Source organism: Papaver somniferum, chromosome 11, assembly GCF_003573695.1.
Source record: "Papaver somniferum cultivar HN1 chromosome 11, ASM357369v1, whole genome shotgun sequence".
Taxonomy (NCBI): domain Eukaryota; kingdom Viridiplantae; phylum Streptophyta; class Magnoliopsida; order Ranunculales; family Papaveraceae; genus Papaver; species Papaver somniferum.
Genome location: NC_039368.1, coordinates 116,281,741 through 116,298,652, shown reverse-complemented (window position 1 = coordinate 116,298,652; position 16,912 = coordinate 116,281,741). Strand labels below are relative to the sequence as shown.

The 16,912-nt window shown below is 36.5% G+C and overlaps 1 protein-coding gene across 1 annotated transcript; it reads right to left on the bottom strand.

The window, feature by feature from the left end:
* Window positions 1-15,758: 15,758 nt before the first annotated feature.
* On the bottom strand, window positions 15,759-16,187 carry LOC113324981. Its single transcript, XM_026573234.1, has one exon. The coding sequence runs from the start codon at window positions 16,185-16,187 to the stop codon at window positions 15,759-15,761; it is 429 nt and encodes a 142-aa protein (XP_026429019.1).
* Between the last annotated feature and the right edge of the window lie 725 nt (window positions 16,188-16,912).

Here is a 16,912-nt window from a genome sequence, read left to right as displayed (position 1 = left end):
CTTTGTATGAATGTGGTGTGAACTTTTGTTTTTTGAATCACTCATTATAAATGAACATTTTAATCTAGTTTTATCATATGTTTAAAAAAAAGCTAATTTTGAAGCAGTTATTACAGCCAGGTTTTACGCTAACATACCTGACCGTGCACTAAACAACGGCTGAAAAACCTTACCGTTTAAAAAGTAACGGCCTGAAAACCCAACCGTGATTACCAATTCACAGAATTACGGCTGAGAATTCAACCTGTAATGCCTAATGAACTGCTAATTTAATTTTTTTGCAGAATTACGGCTGGGAATCCCAACCGTATTTCTGGGCACTGTCAAGTTTACGGCTGATATTGTTGGACATAAACTAATATAAGGCTAGTAATTCTAGTTGTACCATCAATTCACGGTTGGTTATCTCAGCCTTTTTTTACTCTGGATTGTTAGTAAATTGTGTTCTCTGCTAGATAATTAAAATACTAGTATTCATTCATTCAAGGTACATTAATATCCAATTACTGAAAACAAGCTAAATCCACGCAAATATACTAAAACAAAGTCTTGAATGATAAAAGCTAAGAAGATGAACATATACTAAAACAAAGTCTTAAACAAGTACATAAACCACTTATTCACCACGACCAATATTCTTAGGAACATCGTCAGAAGATGATGAATAAGAACACTGGGGAGTTTGGGAACCAATCATCCTCGTCGTCAATATATAGATCATCCCTCATTGGATAATGTAACTCCTGAAGCCTGAGAAGCAGTGTTTTTTGTTGGTCGTAATCCAAGTATAAGACCTCCTCAATGTTACGTTGCAGTCCCCAGGCTATCCACTTAGCTCGCTTAACCATCATCGTAGCAATATCACACATTGGAAGCTCCTAGGTTGTTTTTTTTTCCTTTTTAGGATTCCTAAAAATGGTGAAAAACAAATCATAGTTATACAGGAACTAACAAAAACCTATCTGTGGTAAATATTATCCGCTGGGATGACTGGGACATCCTAACCGTAAATAAAGTCTCGGCTACAAACAACTTATACGACCTAGCCGTTTACTAGATTACTGCTGGGAAGTGTGCCCCTACCTAACCGTAATTACTAAATCAGCTAGGAAACATGAATAACGGTCAAGAACTACTGGTTACGGTTAGGAAATTTCCAACCGAAAACACTCAACTATGAAAACAGTTAACACAAAGATTTTTACGGTTGGGAAAGTCTCATCCGTGTAAACATATAACGGCTGGGATATCAAACTTTCCTAACCGATTAAGAGGTTAACGGCTGGGAATTCACAATATCCCAACCGTTAGGTTGCAATTACGGCCAGGAAGATATGATATCCCAGCCGTAAACCCTTCATAAATGAATTTTGAAAGACTCTAAAATCATCAATCGAACTTATTTTTTCAATCTAATGATAAAAAAACTTGTGGGTTTTTCGATTCTTACCTTGTAGGAGTCATTTGTGGAGGATTTGCAGGTGTTTGAGGAGATTGGTTCACCATATAGGGATTTAGTGTTTGGAGAGATTGGTTCATGATGAGTGCTAAAAAGTGCATATTTCTATATATTTTTCTTGGCATTTAACTCATCTTTTGTGCATTAATTCTACATTTTATCCCATATTCTGTATTTTCGTTGTTTTCAAGAATAAATACTTTTCTTAATTAATTTTGCATTTTTAGGTACTAAATAAAGCCTGGTTATCTCACGGAGCGAAAAGAGCAAAAGAACCGGCAAAGACTCCCGCTAGGAGGAAGCGAAGAATGATGTTTGCAAGAGCCGGATCAATTAGAAGCGGGCTTGAAGAGGAAGAATTGTTCTTAAAGAAGATATGGGCTTGGCATACCCAAGGCCCAAAACCCTCACCCAAATCCATTTCCTATATCCATACCCGTTTCCCTTTCTAGCCGTAAGATTGGATCATCTCAGCATCCTACGGTCGCAGCATCGCCGTACATCAAAGTCTGAAGCTCCTGTCTAACACTACAGTACCTAACTCCATCTGGAGCCGTCAGCTTCGTTGTATCACTTAATCCAACGGTCGCTCAGAGCTTGTTTACATCGTGTCGTTCGATTCAATTAGTAAGTGATTATCCAACGGATCTCCTCGATGTGCATCAACTTCAGATGATTCCGCTCAACACCTTAGCCATCGAACCCATCGACCTAAACCAAACACACCCTTCTTCCCAAACATCGAGTTCTTCTCCTCCACTCCGTCTGCAGAGAAAACTCTGCCATCTCCATCACCACCATCTCTTCCATCACCACCTCGAGCTTCACCATCTCCATTCTCTCGACCAAATCAGAGCCATCACCATCATCCAGCTCCCTAGTATTTCCCTTTCTTGTTCTTAGCATCAACCCTAGGTGCTACAGATAAGAAAGAGAAAAGCTAGGGCATCAGTAGACGCAATTGGGAGCAGTTCGAGTTGAGGAGGAGCAGAGGGAACAGCAACAGGGCATGGGTCGAGCAGAATTCACACATGGGTGAGAGAATTTGATTTTCCCCAAATCAATTTAGGGTTTTCAAAATTAGGGTTTTTAGAAATTAGGAATTTGATGTAAGCTATAAATAGAAACTGATGTAGGATGTTAAAACGGTTCTTGGGTCATCCTAGTTCCCCCTAATTGGGTTAATTTTATTTTTCAATCCAATGCATATCTTCTTCTTATCCACTGTTAATGTTTGTTGTGTGAATGTTCAATTGTTTGTTGTCTTGTGAATCTTCTATTGTTAGTCCTATAATTCCCCTGTTTACTTATATGTTCTTGTTTTGAGTCTTAATGCTTGACAACATGAAAGCTCCTAAATCCAGCATGTTCTAATCCATCACTAGGGTGAGAAGACCCTTAAGCCTTGTTGGTTAGCCTTTAGGTTGATTCTTGTAGAACTCAAAATAGTCTAGGCTAGCTAAATTCCTAAAAGCCTCACTGACTTGTGATTAGTGGTGCTGTAAAAAGACCACTAATGCTAGGGGTTAGTGGTAGTTCTAAGGGATTAACCAGCCATATTAGTTAGAGACCTAGAAACCTAAATGACCTGTGATTGTTTATGCTTTAATCAGATAGGAAATGCTAGGGGTTAATCTAAGGATTTTAGGTTATATAACTTGCCACATGAATTGCCCTGGCCAAGAGACTAGCTTGAACTAGACCCTCTTGTCCATTAGGGACAAGGATTTATCCCAGGCTAACTAGCTAGGTGAAAGAGAATTCTCATCCATCTCCATACACTTCCATTCCCACTGTTTTCAGTTCCTTCACTGTTTTCTTTCACTTGTTTTACCTTCATTGCTCACTGTTTTAACCCTTAGCTCATTATCAACATCTTCATGTCACTTATTGCCTCTGTCTCTGTTACTTTTAAGTTATTATTGTTGCTCTTGCTCACCACTGTCAATATATTCACTTTTACTCACTGTCAACATTTCTGTCTTGCATCACTATTCACTGCCTCCATCCATCACTGCTCACTACCACTCTAGTTCATTGTCACTGTCACCATAGTTTACTGCCCTTAGCTCACTGTAGTATAACTTTAGCTAGGAAGATTTCAATCACACTCAAGTCCCTGTGGAATGACCCTGTTCTTGCACACAAGCTACAACTGACCCTGTGCACTTGCAGGTATAACATGTAGGCTGTCTTTGCTCTTATTTTATACACTCTTAAAAGCCTACCAGTTCACCACGTCTCCATTAAAAGGAACATCAATAACTTGTCCTGTTTCAGAATAGTTACGATATCCCCGCACCGATGTTCTCGAATGCGCCGTTCTCTTTGTTAGAAAGCCCTCTTGCTGCTCAGGATTCAATCGGCCGGATCTTGTCACTATTGATCTTGCTGCCATCTTGAGAATCAATGGAGAACAAAAAAAAATTGATTTTGGTTTTTGAGAGTTCTTGAGAAGATGAATGGGGAGCGGATTAAAATTAAGATTAGGTTTTATTTAGATGAGAGGGTAAATCAGACTTTTAAGTCACTTGAATCTCCCCTATCTAATTTTTGCCTCCCCAAACCATTTAAGCCCCAAAATGGTCAAAAGACCTTGATTCTCTAAACCCCAATAATAGGATTCTAAAATTTTATTATTTTACCAAAGAAAATAATTTATCGGGGTTAGTTTATATCGGTATTTGGTCGCCATTCTCTTTATGGTATGAATCCGAGTAGTAATCCAAAGTAGTAGCACCACTATCCTTCTCGGGATCAAAGCTCTTTTTGGGATGAATCGATAATGCTTGGCACAATCGCCTCCCAGTCTAGAGAGACCTTGTTCTCGTAGAACTTGACGTATCCGAAGTCAAGCCCATGACTTACGACCGCAAGTGATTCCAAGGGAATTGATTTGATTCGAAGTACACCACGCTTGAAGTCTCGAGGGATAATAGTCATCTCGATTTCCCCGGGGTATAAGCAATCTCGATATCATTGAACAGCCCAATCAGTGGCAGAACTGTCCCAACTGGAAATGTTGAATATCCCTGGCTTGACAACTTTTATACCCCTGGCTTAAGCCTACAATTAGTTCACTGAATTTGAGTTCATCAAAATTAGGCAGTCAAAAAAAATGAAGGCTGATTTTAGGCATACTTAAAACTTTCATGGCCTACTGAATAAAGACAAAAAAGAGTTGTAAATAGCAAAATCAAAAACCCCTTAACCAAATATTTTTGTTAATGGCAAATTTACCCTTTTATGATTAGTGTTAATACTAATAATTAGTTAAAATAATTCCGATTAATGATTAATAATTAATGATTATTTTTAAGATTATTTAGTTATAAATTTATGTAGATGAAAAATTTTGAGTAAGAAAAAAAAAGTTAGATTTTTTTGGAGAACGAGATGGGAAAATGAGAAAAAAGCTTGTATTTGATTCAATTGATGAGGAGGGTACACTTCTATCTTATGTTTAATCTCACTTTTGTAGCTTAGAATCATAAAAAGTTTGTGTTTTTCACTAAGGTTCGGCGAGTCTGGAATATGTTCGGCTTAAATATTAGCCGAACCCACCTGGATATTAACAACTAATGAACAGTTCGGCTTGTTTAAAAATGTCATAATGAGCCGAGCCTAATCCTGTGTAATCTGAAAGAAAAATTATGTGAGGTTCGGCTTATATTGAGAAAATTGTAAGCGCCGAACCTTTTGGTAATACATGGTTCGGCTATTCACATAAGTATTATATAAGTCGAACCTGATCATTTATATGCCTGATAATTGTTGGGGTAAGAATTTTGTATTGGTTCGGTACATAATGTGAATATCGTAATAGCCGAACCTCGTAAATGTGATAGGTTCGGCACATATTATGATTATCGTATAAGCCAAACCCCTATGCATATCTATCTGTGACTAGGTTCGGCTTGAAATTTCATGCCGAACTGTTCATATACACTTACAGGAAGCTTTCGTGAAGAACAGTTCGGCTAAAAACACAACTGAATTTGAGCCGAACCCAACACCGTAACCGTCATTTAATCGATGAAAAACAACAAATAGGAGATTGGCATACTTGATTTTGATGTTTTAGAAAACTGATTTTAGATTTTTGTATTAAGGATATATAGGTAATTGAACTACCCATAAGATACCCCTTATAAGGTCACCCAAGATGGAACTATTATTTTGTATGCCTAGAAAGATTTAGGTATGCCTAAAATCAGGGTTCAAAAAAATCTTTTTGTGGGCTTTGGGTAGCTTCAGCCAGGGGGAGCCTGGCTGTACCCCGCCCCTGAGCCCGATCATAATGCAGGGTGCTTCTGCGAATCGGAAAAGTATGTCAGGTGAAAGATGGACACGTTATCATCATAGGGAAGCTTTCCATAGAATTTGGACTCCATGTATAACTTCTCAAACGGACCAAGTCGTGTAGCTGGTCGAGCGCTGTCGAAAAAGTTCAGAGCATCCCCAAATGTTTTGGAGAACCAACTTGCGCCCACCATGATATGGTCATGAAAAATATAGTGCAAAAGAGGCATCCTCCGCTCGTATTTAACTAGGCAGAAGGCCTCTTTGATCTTCTCATACAAAATATCTATTTGGAAATGCCCAGTATCATCTTTATACAGGAAGCCGTTTACATGGGTTTCAAGGGTACCAATACCGTTAGCTCTGTACTCGCCTCTTACCTCAGAAACAAATCTGATGTTAGTTACCCTGAGAATCTTGCGCTTATCTTTTTCCAACTGCAGCTTCTCCGAAGTGGCCTGATCACCCTTACCCTACAAGTTCTAGAAACCATTCACTACATCTAACCAGCGATTTGGATTCATAGTTTTGTGAATACTTCTGTAATTTTGTAGATATAGCTATCCAAATGCAGCTTCTTCTTCGAAGTGGGAGTTAATTCAACATCACCCGTTTTGTCAGAATCATCACACTGCTGACGCTTCTTATCCATCAACCTCCATGCACCAGTTGAGTACTTTAACTGGCGAGCAAGATTTGCTTGATCAAACTTGAGCCTCTCCTCCCGATACAACTCCCGTTTGTGGGCGTCAATGTCGTCCCTAATGTAGAATGCTTCATTATTTCGATAATGATGTATCATGCACATTCGGAAGCCGTCAAGGCTATCGTCATTTATGGTTGCCTTCGTGGTATCAAAAAACTTCATTATGGAAATAGAAGTTGGAAAAAAATAAATTATGTTCCTTAGTAATAAAACTAGATAGCTCACGGAAGAAACAAAAACGAAAACCCTTTTCTTTTTCTTTTTTTTTTTGATCGATTTAAAAACGAAAATCCTAAAATTGTATATCCAATCAAACCAGGATTTTCAACCGCACCTGAAAGTAAAACCCTAAAATGAGCTTAAAACCATCGTGAAAACTGCAAAGAAGAAGAGAAGTAGAGGGAGAGATAGAGATGGAGACTGTCTCTCTCAAGATTTTACTTCTTCAATCGAATCGCTAATGGGCTTGTAATTTTTTCTCCATTTTTACTTTTGAGAGTTTATGTTTTCGGGAAAATTAGGCTAAGGCCCAACCTATGGATAACCCATAATATGAGGCCCTTAATGAAAAGAAGTTTAAATCTAGGTCCCGAGTTATTAAAAGACGGACATGCCCTTTTATATATTGTCAAACCCCAAATTCAATAAAATTTAAATTTAAGTCCAAAATTATTAAATCTAGGCCCAAAATTATTAAAGTATAGCGTGAATGTGTATCCAGAAGTTACACATGCATATGACATGTGTATCCAGAAGTTACACATATTTATGACATGTGTAATGCAAAGTTACACATCAAAAAAATAGGCATCATAAAGAACGCATATAAAAAATACATGTATTAATTTAATATTTCATTTACAATATAATTTCTTAGCATGTGTAACTAGAAGTTACGCACGCATATTACTAGTGTATTTGAAAGTTACATATGCATCTATCTAGTGTAATTAAGAGTTACACATGCATCTGACGTGTGTATTCATGGTCAACTTCAATTCCAATAAGACCAGATACCACAAATAAGCAATTAGATTTTATGAAGTTATCCGAAACCTGAAATATCACAACAAACAATCAGTTTTTATAAGCTTAAATGAACAATACATACAATAATGTAGATTTAGTTTCACATATATCTGACTAGTGTAGCTAGCAGTTACACATGCATTTGAATTGTGTAACTAAGAGTTACACATGCATATAGCATGTGTAATTAGGAGTTACACATTCATATTGATATGTGCACCAACTGTTACACACATATATTTGCATGTAAATTTGAGAACATACAATGTCTTATTCAACTGTACATGTAAATTAAAAAAAATTGCAAGGTGAATAACAAAGAACATAAAAAACAACAACGCTTACAAAAAAAATATATTTAAAAAAAAAAAGTGAATATAAGCCACTAAAATATATGGCAGCTTCCCCAAAAAATTAGTTGTCAAGTGCTTTTGATACTTGGTGAAGGAAACTAGTTCCTAGCTATGTACTTCAGAAACAGGCTAATGCAAATAATATGCTTTGCTCAGTCTTAATTAATAAGTAAATACTCCAAAACTAACTAAAAATTAAGAAAAATAAAATCAACGTCATGATAATTAGTTGTCTGATTGGGGAACCATCAAAAACAAGTTAGTGGATATAATGAAAACCTAGACCATATCTGTAATTTTCATACTACCATTACATGTTTCCATATAAAATCAGAGCTAATAAGGGAATTCGTCTGTGGTAATGAGGGTTGAATTGAACGATCACCTGGAAGAAGGATATTTATAATGGATCCAATCATGTGTTTCCTGGTGGTACAATAAGATCAATAAGAGCAACAAGGCCAACACATGCAGGGGCTCCAACCTGATGTAAACAGAAGATACTTTATCAAACTGAATACACATGTGAAAAGAAAAACAAAAAAAATCTTGATGTTCTTTCATGTTGGTTTTTAAGAGTCTTAAAATATATGTATATCCAACACCACCACTACCAACGAATATCAACGGATAACCACCAACTCCAACAATACCATCACTACCATCAGTCCAACATCAACACACAAATAAAACCATCCAATAAACGGAACTACACATTATTTCGGTTCAATCAAATTTTCACACATCCAATTAGAATGTGTAACTAGAAATTACAAGTCTAATTAGCATGTGTAACTAGCAGGTATACATCCATATGAATAGTGTAACTGTGACAAAATGCATTTACCTTCGCCAGCAGTCCTCTATATGGATGCAAGTCATAAATTAAGTGTTTCTGGAAAATCTAGTCGACGATCCATGAAGCCAACAACACCAACAACCTACAAAGAGAAAAAAAGTCAAACCAAACTCAAATTATCAAGCAACTATGTCAAGTTAGTAATTCAACTGAAGTATTCTCTTTTAGGTAGTTGGTTACTCTATGGGAAGAAAGGTACTGAAGTCTAATTGTAACGAGTTTAAATCCATCCATGGAACTGACTCGGTCATTATACACTTCACCAATCCTTTCTTATGTTTCGGCTATTACTTTATGATACGAGGTGATTAATCCTTTCTTATGTCTGGCTGAAGACGTTAAACTTAGCACTTCTTGGGAGGTAACCCAATCTCATGCAATATGGTAATATCTTTCCTTATCTCTTTTGCTTCAAATGATAACAGTTTCTCCTTGTTCATGCTTTTAATTTTATCTTTAGAACATTGAGGACAATGTTAGATTTAAGTTTGGGGGTATGAGAGAAACTTTTTAGTTGCAGTATGAAAAAATAAACTCCAAAGCTTAGAAATTTATGCCTATTTAGGATTGCACTAACCAATCTAAGTGGATGGAAGCATTTTGGTTGTAGGAGTTGAGGAACCAATCTGATTAGATGGCAACATCTAGAAGAGTCTATTCATAAAAGCACAGAGCTCAGGTGTTAGAAATAACATGATAGTTTCACCATATCTCATTGAGTCCTTTTCACTTCTATTTTTATTTTGTTTTTAAACTATGTTTCTCTAAGTGATAGGTGGGGCCCACGATTCAAGTTGTTACTAATGCTAGGGTAAATTAGAGTGATTGAGATACCAAAAAAAATATTTTGAGACCGGACCATTTGACCAAAAGGAAAATTCAATAAAGTCGACCACTGGTACCCTTGTATATGCCAGTTGTGTTGACCTAGAGTTAGGTTATCGACCACTGGTACCCTTGTATATGCCAGTGTGTTGATATTAGTCAGACTATTATCTCAATCCATTAGGATAGGTTCATTTTGGCGGAGGCCTTCAGACAGATATGGGAAACGTCGTTCACTTAGTAAACATCAAAACCATCTATGTTTTTCCATATCCATCTCTTAATCTATCCATGTGATTGGTTTGACTCCGAATATTGATGTCCATAGTGCAACTATCTGAGTAGAGCTCTGTCACTTTATATGAATTTTAGTATGCTTGAGTGCAAACTCGTGTACAACAATTGGAATTTCGCATCAGGGTACTTCCTCCTGTAGTCAATAAGTATGCCAACCAAGGGGATTCTTTAGTGCCTTCCAAGGTTCTGTGTAGATAGCTAAGGTCTGGAGTAAAGGTTTTGTGGGTATACCTCTTGTAAGCCCTCCGGAGACAACACTCCGCCACTAGGGACACTTAGGGGTTTAAAGGCTTATTGCATACGCTAAATGCAATCGACGATGCCTGCGACAGTGAGTTAGGATTTTATTTTCTATTTGATTTGCTCGAGGACTAGCAAACAATAAGTTTGGGGGTATTTGATAGGCACATTTTTGTGTCTTATATAATCTCAATTGTATATATTATTAGTGCTCGATTTTATATTTATTATGGCTTTTTATGTCCCTGTAGGTATTTTTGGAGAAATAAGCTTTTGCGGCGAAATTGGCTAAAAAAGTGGTTTTTGCGCTCGTGGGAGAAAATTACTATACGAACTCTCACTTTGGATAAGGGGTAACCTAATTACTAAGAGGTGACCCATTTCCAGGCATCTGCTAAAGGGAGACCAGAATTGGATAGGGGGAGGTCATCTTCTCCGTTTGAAAACAAAATTGGCGGGAAAATATTGTTGTTGAAGAACATATTTTTGATTTGGATTTTGGACGTGATCTTAAGAGATTCAATCACTAAACTCCATTGGGCTGGACTTTATTGGACTAAACATGGATGGTATGTTTGATTTGATCGTCTAGAATGGGCTGGATAACTCGAGTTTGATTGAAACAGTGGAGTATTTATTCTCGGGATTTCTGTGAACTTGCTGGATCGAATTTGGGTGAGATTTAGTCGGAGTTTTACTCGGATTTGGTTTGGGACTGACCTGGAATGAAGAAACAGGGCTGGTAAGGCTTGTAGATGCGAGAAAAAAGGGAAAGAAACCGAGTTTAGGTAAGTTCAAGTGTTACGGGTATTTGCTGCTATATATGGAAGTTACGTGTGATTTGAGGGAAGAATATCTTCACTATCCGACTTTATCCTATATTTGGAAGAGTTTACAACTAAATAGAAGACGCGTAAAGGGTTAAAGAATGGAGAAATCCCGTGGCTTGGCAAGAAAGAAAAGGGAGGTATTTTTGGAGATTTCGTGGAGATTAAACCAGCCTGTGGTATATATAAGAGCTGTTGGGAGTTCATAGAGGGGAGTCGAGACTTTGGGGACCGAGCAGAGGTGTTAGGGTAGTTGCGGAGTAAAAACGAGAGCTGCAGAGACGAGTTCCATCAACAGCAGTCGGGAGGTAGAAGAAGAACAGAACCGTCACCTTTTCTTTCGAACTGTAACAGTTTTGAAACAATTATTTCTGTTAAGGTCTTCTCTGTAACACTCTTCTCTGTAACAGTGGGTGCTGTAACAATTATAATTGTTACAAACCCGCTGCTTCATACCTCTTCTTCAATAAAACACCTTATTAATCCATGATTAAATATTTTGAGCGTGTTCCTTCCATGACGAGCTAAACCTCAACACTGGGATGATGGATGAAGCCCTATTACACAATTGCTTGGTAACTATTTTGATTCTTTATGACTTTTGCACTTGTTTTAATCGATTTGTGATTTTTCTTGATTAGTTGTGATTTTGTTTGATGTCGCATGCTGGGTTTTAGGAACTTTTGATGCGTCATGTTTGTGATTTACATCTAATGTTTTATAAAATCTACTTTTGGCAAAGAAAAGAGTCAACAAAAGAGCTAGAATTGTTATGAGTCATTATATGAACCAATTGAATGTGATGAAATCCTAAGTCTCAGTACCTCTCGACATTCGTGACAACCTTGTGAATATATTTTTAGTATTTTTATTCTTAGTTCTTAAATCAAATCTTCACAAGTCTGAGTTGAACGAACTTTATTTACCACTTGAAAAACTACATCAAGGACTGTTACTAAAACGGGTTGTAACGGCTCTTTCCTGTTCAAAAACGGGTATTATAATTTTTTTCGTAACGGCAGTGGAGCCGTTACGAATTTTGGGTTGTAACTGCGTTAGTAACAGAGCAGAGCCGTTACGAATTGACATGTGGTAACAGTTGAGAGCCGTTACGAAATTTTCGTAATAACATGGTCGTAACACGTTTTAGCCATTACGAATTTTTTTGTAACAGCAAAAAAATTACTGCCAGTCAATATTTTGACCAGGTTAAAATTGACCGTCAATTCATTTTCAGCCAAAAATACGTCAGAAGTCAAAAAAAAATAGCTGCATAAATCTTTCATTCCATCCATATACTTCAATCAGTTCATATCCACATTCTTTCACTTCATATCAACGTTAAATCAATTCATATCAAGAAAGAACATAAATTCTTCTAAGTACCAAAAAAATCAGGTTCAGTTTCAAATTCTAATAAGTACCTAAACACTCTTTTAGGATACAGATTATACAAGTATATGAATCTAGACATTGTTGCCCCTCTGAAACACCTCATTTCCTGTTGTCATAGAAATTGGAATTAATTCTGTTACTGCTCCTTCCTTGCTTCCACTAGATTCAACATTGAATTAGAAGGAAAACATATATTAAATTCCACTGAATTTTGGTTTTGTACTTTTTAGGAGTATACCTCCATTGTTGTTGTTTATTAGGAGCATTATCCTTATTATTTTGTTCCCTTTTTTTGATTATACGTTCTGCTATAAAACGCCGAATTACTTGACAATGGTTGCAAAACTTTGGTATATTCGAAAAACGAATTTCCTGCTCAAACTTTCCATACTTAGATTCCACCTACACCTTGTTAGGAATTACTTTATCCAGATCAATTTCCACTAAGATATTTGCATAAAAACCAGCTTGCTTCTTCAGTGTAGTCTCATCAATACGAATTGGCCTACTAAATGATCTTCCCATTTCCATCAAAATGTTTTCCTTCCAATATTCTATGCTTAAACCAGGAAATGAAACCCACACATAGGCAGTAGATTTTTTTTTTAATTCAGGTCTAAAATCCCTCTCCCAATATCTGAGACTTAAAAATTCGATACTCAACCTCCCACCGACCTTCATATATTAGCTTCATATCTTCAGCTTCTTATAATTTTATAATGAAAAAACCTTTCCCAATTGGTATAATTTGACAATTCCCTTTTAACTTCCATTGCTTCCTCAAGATTGATTCAGCCACTACTAACTTTAGATGTACTAAATCTAAATGACCAATTAAACTAAATCTCCATTCATTCAAACTTACATATATCACCTCATCAGGAATAAACACATATGTGCTTGCCATACTAACACCAGATGAAGATTCGGATCTAAGATTTCTTAACATCTCAAAACTCGAAGAATTTGAATTATCCGACATATTAATATCAGATTCAGGTACTAAAATTAATCATTGATTATAAAGAGAAAAACATCTAAAGACCATAAATACCAGATTATAATCAATTCTCACCTGAATTAATGAGGATGATCGAAACTCGAGCATAAAAAAATTTCGCCGATTTAGTTCTAGAGCTTGACTCAGACCAATCCAAAATGAAGTTCTGTAAAACCTTTTCCATATAAATAGAGCTCCAGAAACGATTGATAATGAGAGGGTTAGGATATGTTGTAATGAGACTGGATACAGGAAAATAATATATGCATATTCGGAGATGACAATGCCAAGAGAAAGTAGAGTCGACATGACACATAAATCTTCAGAACCAGAGAGAACTTTAAGTATGTTGGAGACCGAACCTTAAAAAAGGAAAGGCTAGAGGGTTGATCATGGTTTCTGATGGAAAAACAGAATGGAAAGGGTGAAAGATTCAGAGAGGTTTACTATATCCAAGTTAGGTAGCTTACCAATGCCCCTCCTAGTGGTGCGACGAAATAGGTTAGGGTTTAAAGAAAATTGAGATAGAAGGAATTGAAGCGTTAAGTTAGATAGAACGTTATTATAATTATTGGAAAGGATTAAATGGATTTGATTACGAATAGTATTTCCCAAAGCGTCATGATGACTCTGAACATCGTGGGTAGAGTGTTGAATAGGCGTGCATAGTATGGAGAGACGAACCTTAACCAAATACCATAAATGGATATTAATGGTATTGATTAAGGCTTTATAAAAATGATTTATAAAAGGAATATCATTAAACAAGAAAATTAAACCAAAAAGGGAAAGAGAGAAAATCAGAAAATGACAAACAATGGAAATACAGTTCCAGAAACACCACCCCTATGTGAGAATTATAATCAAGCAAAAAATATCTCATTTTCATTGAATGATCGAGAACTCGAGAGATTGAGGAATGAGATACAAATTGATATTGATACATGACAAAGAGATGCAACAAAAAAGAAAAGTTTAAATAAAATGCTACTGAGTTTGCTGCATGGAGGGTAAAAAGATTGGTTAGAATTGTATAAAAGCGAGAGGAGAGACTTGATTGTAAGAAACAGAGGGTGTATGGGAGTGCGAGTTAAAGTGATTCACAAAATTCATAAGGAGGGTATGATTACTATGTTGAAGAGATAGATTCAAGTGAGAAGGATTCAGATGCAGATGAAGAGGAGAAACTCTTAACAAAATATTATGAGAAAATGCTTTATGAGAGGTACGAGTATGAGAAGGAAAATCCTGCAATCTTTTCCAGAACCAAGCATGAGGTAGAAGCATCCGAGGAAGAAGAAGATGAGGTGTTGGAAGATGAGACAGATGAGGAGACCGGAGAGAGTGAAATAAGTACTGACGATTCAAGCGATTCTGGGTATGTAACTCATGCACCATCTGGAGGTGATTACAGTAATGGCTACCAATTGTGACAGACGGGAAAATTTACGCTTAGTGCGTCAGGGCGCGCAGGCTTAACTTCCCCGATGCGCCATGATGATGCTATTTACCGGACCTTAAAACTAGGAAAATGCACGTTCATTTGCTCTTTCAAGCATGCTCGTGAATCATGATTCATCTAACTTAGATTCCACACCTTTTCCAACTTACTCTTTTTCCACAAAGAGTTTATTAAGAAAACAAAAACTTTCCTAAAATGGCAAAAACGACCTTTTGAGGCCCTAAACGATGGAATTTGACTAAAATTCCAAGATTGTGAAGAAGATAACTGGGAAAGCTACGATGAAGAGGATTAGAAAAGTCCTCTTCTAGGATATCAATGGGATTGAAGGTTATTGGCTTTGAAAAAAGCTTGAAAATGATTAACAAGTTCATTCCAAACAAATCATCTTGATATTTTTTTTTGGTCTCCTTTATCTTGGTGGTGTTGATGCAAATCCGGTCTTTGTAAAGTTTGTTGCAGCCGATGAAGTCAGTATGTTTTACCAGATTTTGTTGTTAATAAAAGATGTTGGTAATAGGTAAGTTTGGGTATTTTCTGATGTTTTTTCTTTTGGATATGAAACTAGAGAGCAGTGACTCTCAGTTAGTGTCTTAGTTTGGTAATCCTTGAGACTGTTAGCAAGGGTATCCAGATGGTTAAAAAATTTATGCAACTAGTACTTTTACTTTCTAGTTGAAATTGATGCTGAAGTTTATGAACACTTATTTTTTTAGTTGAACACTGGATATTAGAAAAATTAATCACATAGATGGTGATAGAGTAACTTAAAACAGACTTGTAGTAGAGATATAAATATTAATGATAATTAGTAGGAAGTAATGAAGGCTGATAGAGGCTAGAATGCAAACTTGAAAAACACGGGATTGCTTCATCTAGGTTCCGTACATATCAGGAGTGAGGATTTCTAGAGATGCATTATTTATTTATTTTATAAGCAAAGGCCTTCAAAAAGGTTAATGATCCTCCTCAACTGTTGGTAGTAGCCAAACAGGAGGTACAGACTAGTACATAGTAGAATTTATTTTCTTAACCCACATTGCAAGTTCATGAGCTACAGAGTTACAATAATGTGGTTGAAATCTAAAACTACAGGCAACTAACTTAGAAGAAAAAAGTAGAATATCCTTAAAGGTAGTATCCGTACGCGTATTTCGTTCAAAATTCCCAGCTGAAAATTGGTCGAAGAGGGATTTCGCATCGCTTTCAATGATGATGTGAGTTAAATGTTGCTCCAAGGCTTTCTTTAGTACTACACAGATGGCTCTTGCTTCAGCTTCTTCAGCTGAATGTACTTCAAAAACTAAAGACGCACAAAAGATTGATTTTCTTGAGAAATCTCGGATCACATACCCTGCACCATTTGCTCCAGAAGTATCATAAAAGGCACCATCACTATTACATTTAATCCAACCAAAAGAGGGGGCATCCATTTATCACAAATACTGACAGAAGTAGTAGTAGAAATAGTCAAACTAGTTTTCCTAGTGAGAAGCATAACTATGGCTCTAGCTATGACAGTAGTATATTTTCAGCAATAATTTGGAAGATGAAATTGTTTCTGCTAGTCCAAAGAGACCATAAGATAGCAACAAAAAGACTTTGAGCTTCATCAGAGAATTTAGACTGAGGATCAGTTAACCAAAAAAGGAGTCAATCAATGAAAGATTTGTTTTGAAAACAATGGGTGTTACTGTTGAAATTAGAGATAAACCAGACTCTACTAGCAAAGGGACAGAGGACTAAAGCATGCATAATGGTTTTATGAGGATCAGTACACCTAGGACAATCCAAGTGTGAAGGATATTTTTGGAAGGCAAAGCGTTTCTAGATGCTATCCAAATAAAAACTTGAATTCTGTAAGGAACTCTGATTTTCCAGATATGCTTCCAAATATTTTTACAAGGGGAGGGACTAAGACCTCTGAGCCCCATGTAGGCATATTTAGAATAAAACTTTCCATTATTTGAAAGATCCCAAGCCCTCCTATCAGGATTGCAAAGTTGTCTTAAGGGAATAGTGATAATCTCCTGAACCGAAGCATTACAAAGTGGGTGTTAAGTCTAGACACATACCAACTTTTGGTTTGTGAGTCAATAAAATAATACACTTTTATAGTAGGATCAGGGGGGACTAGAGGGTTGGGTGTGGCAGAACC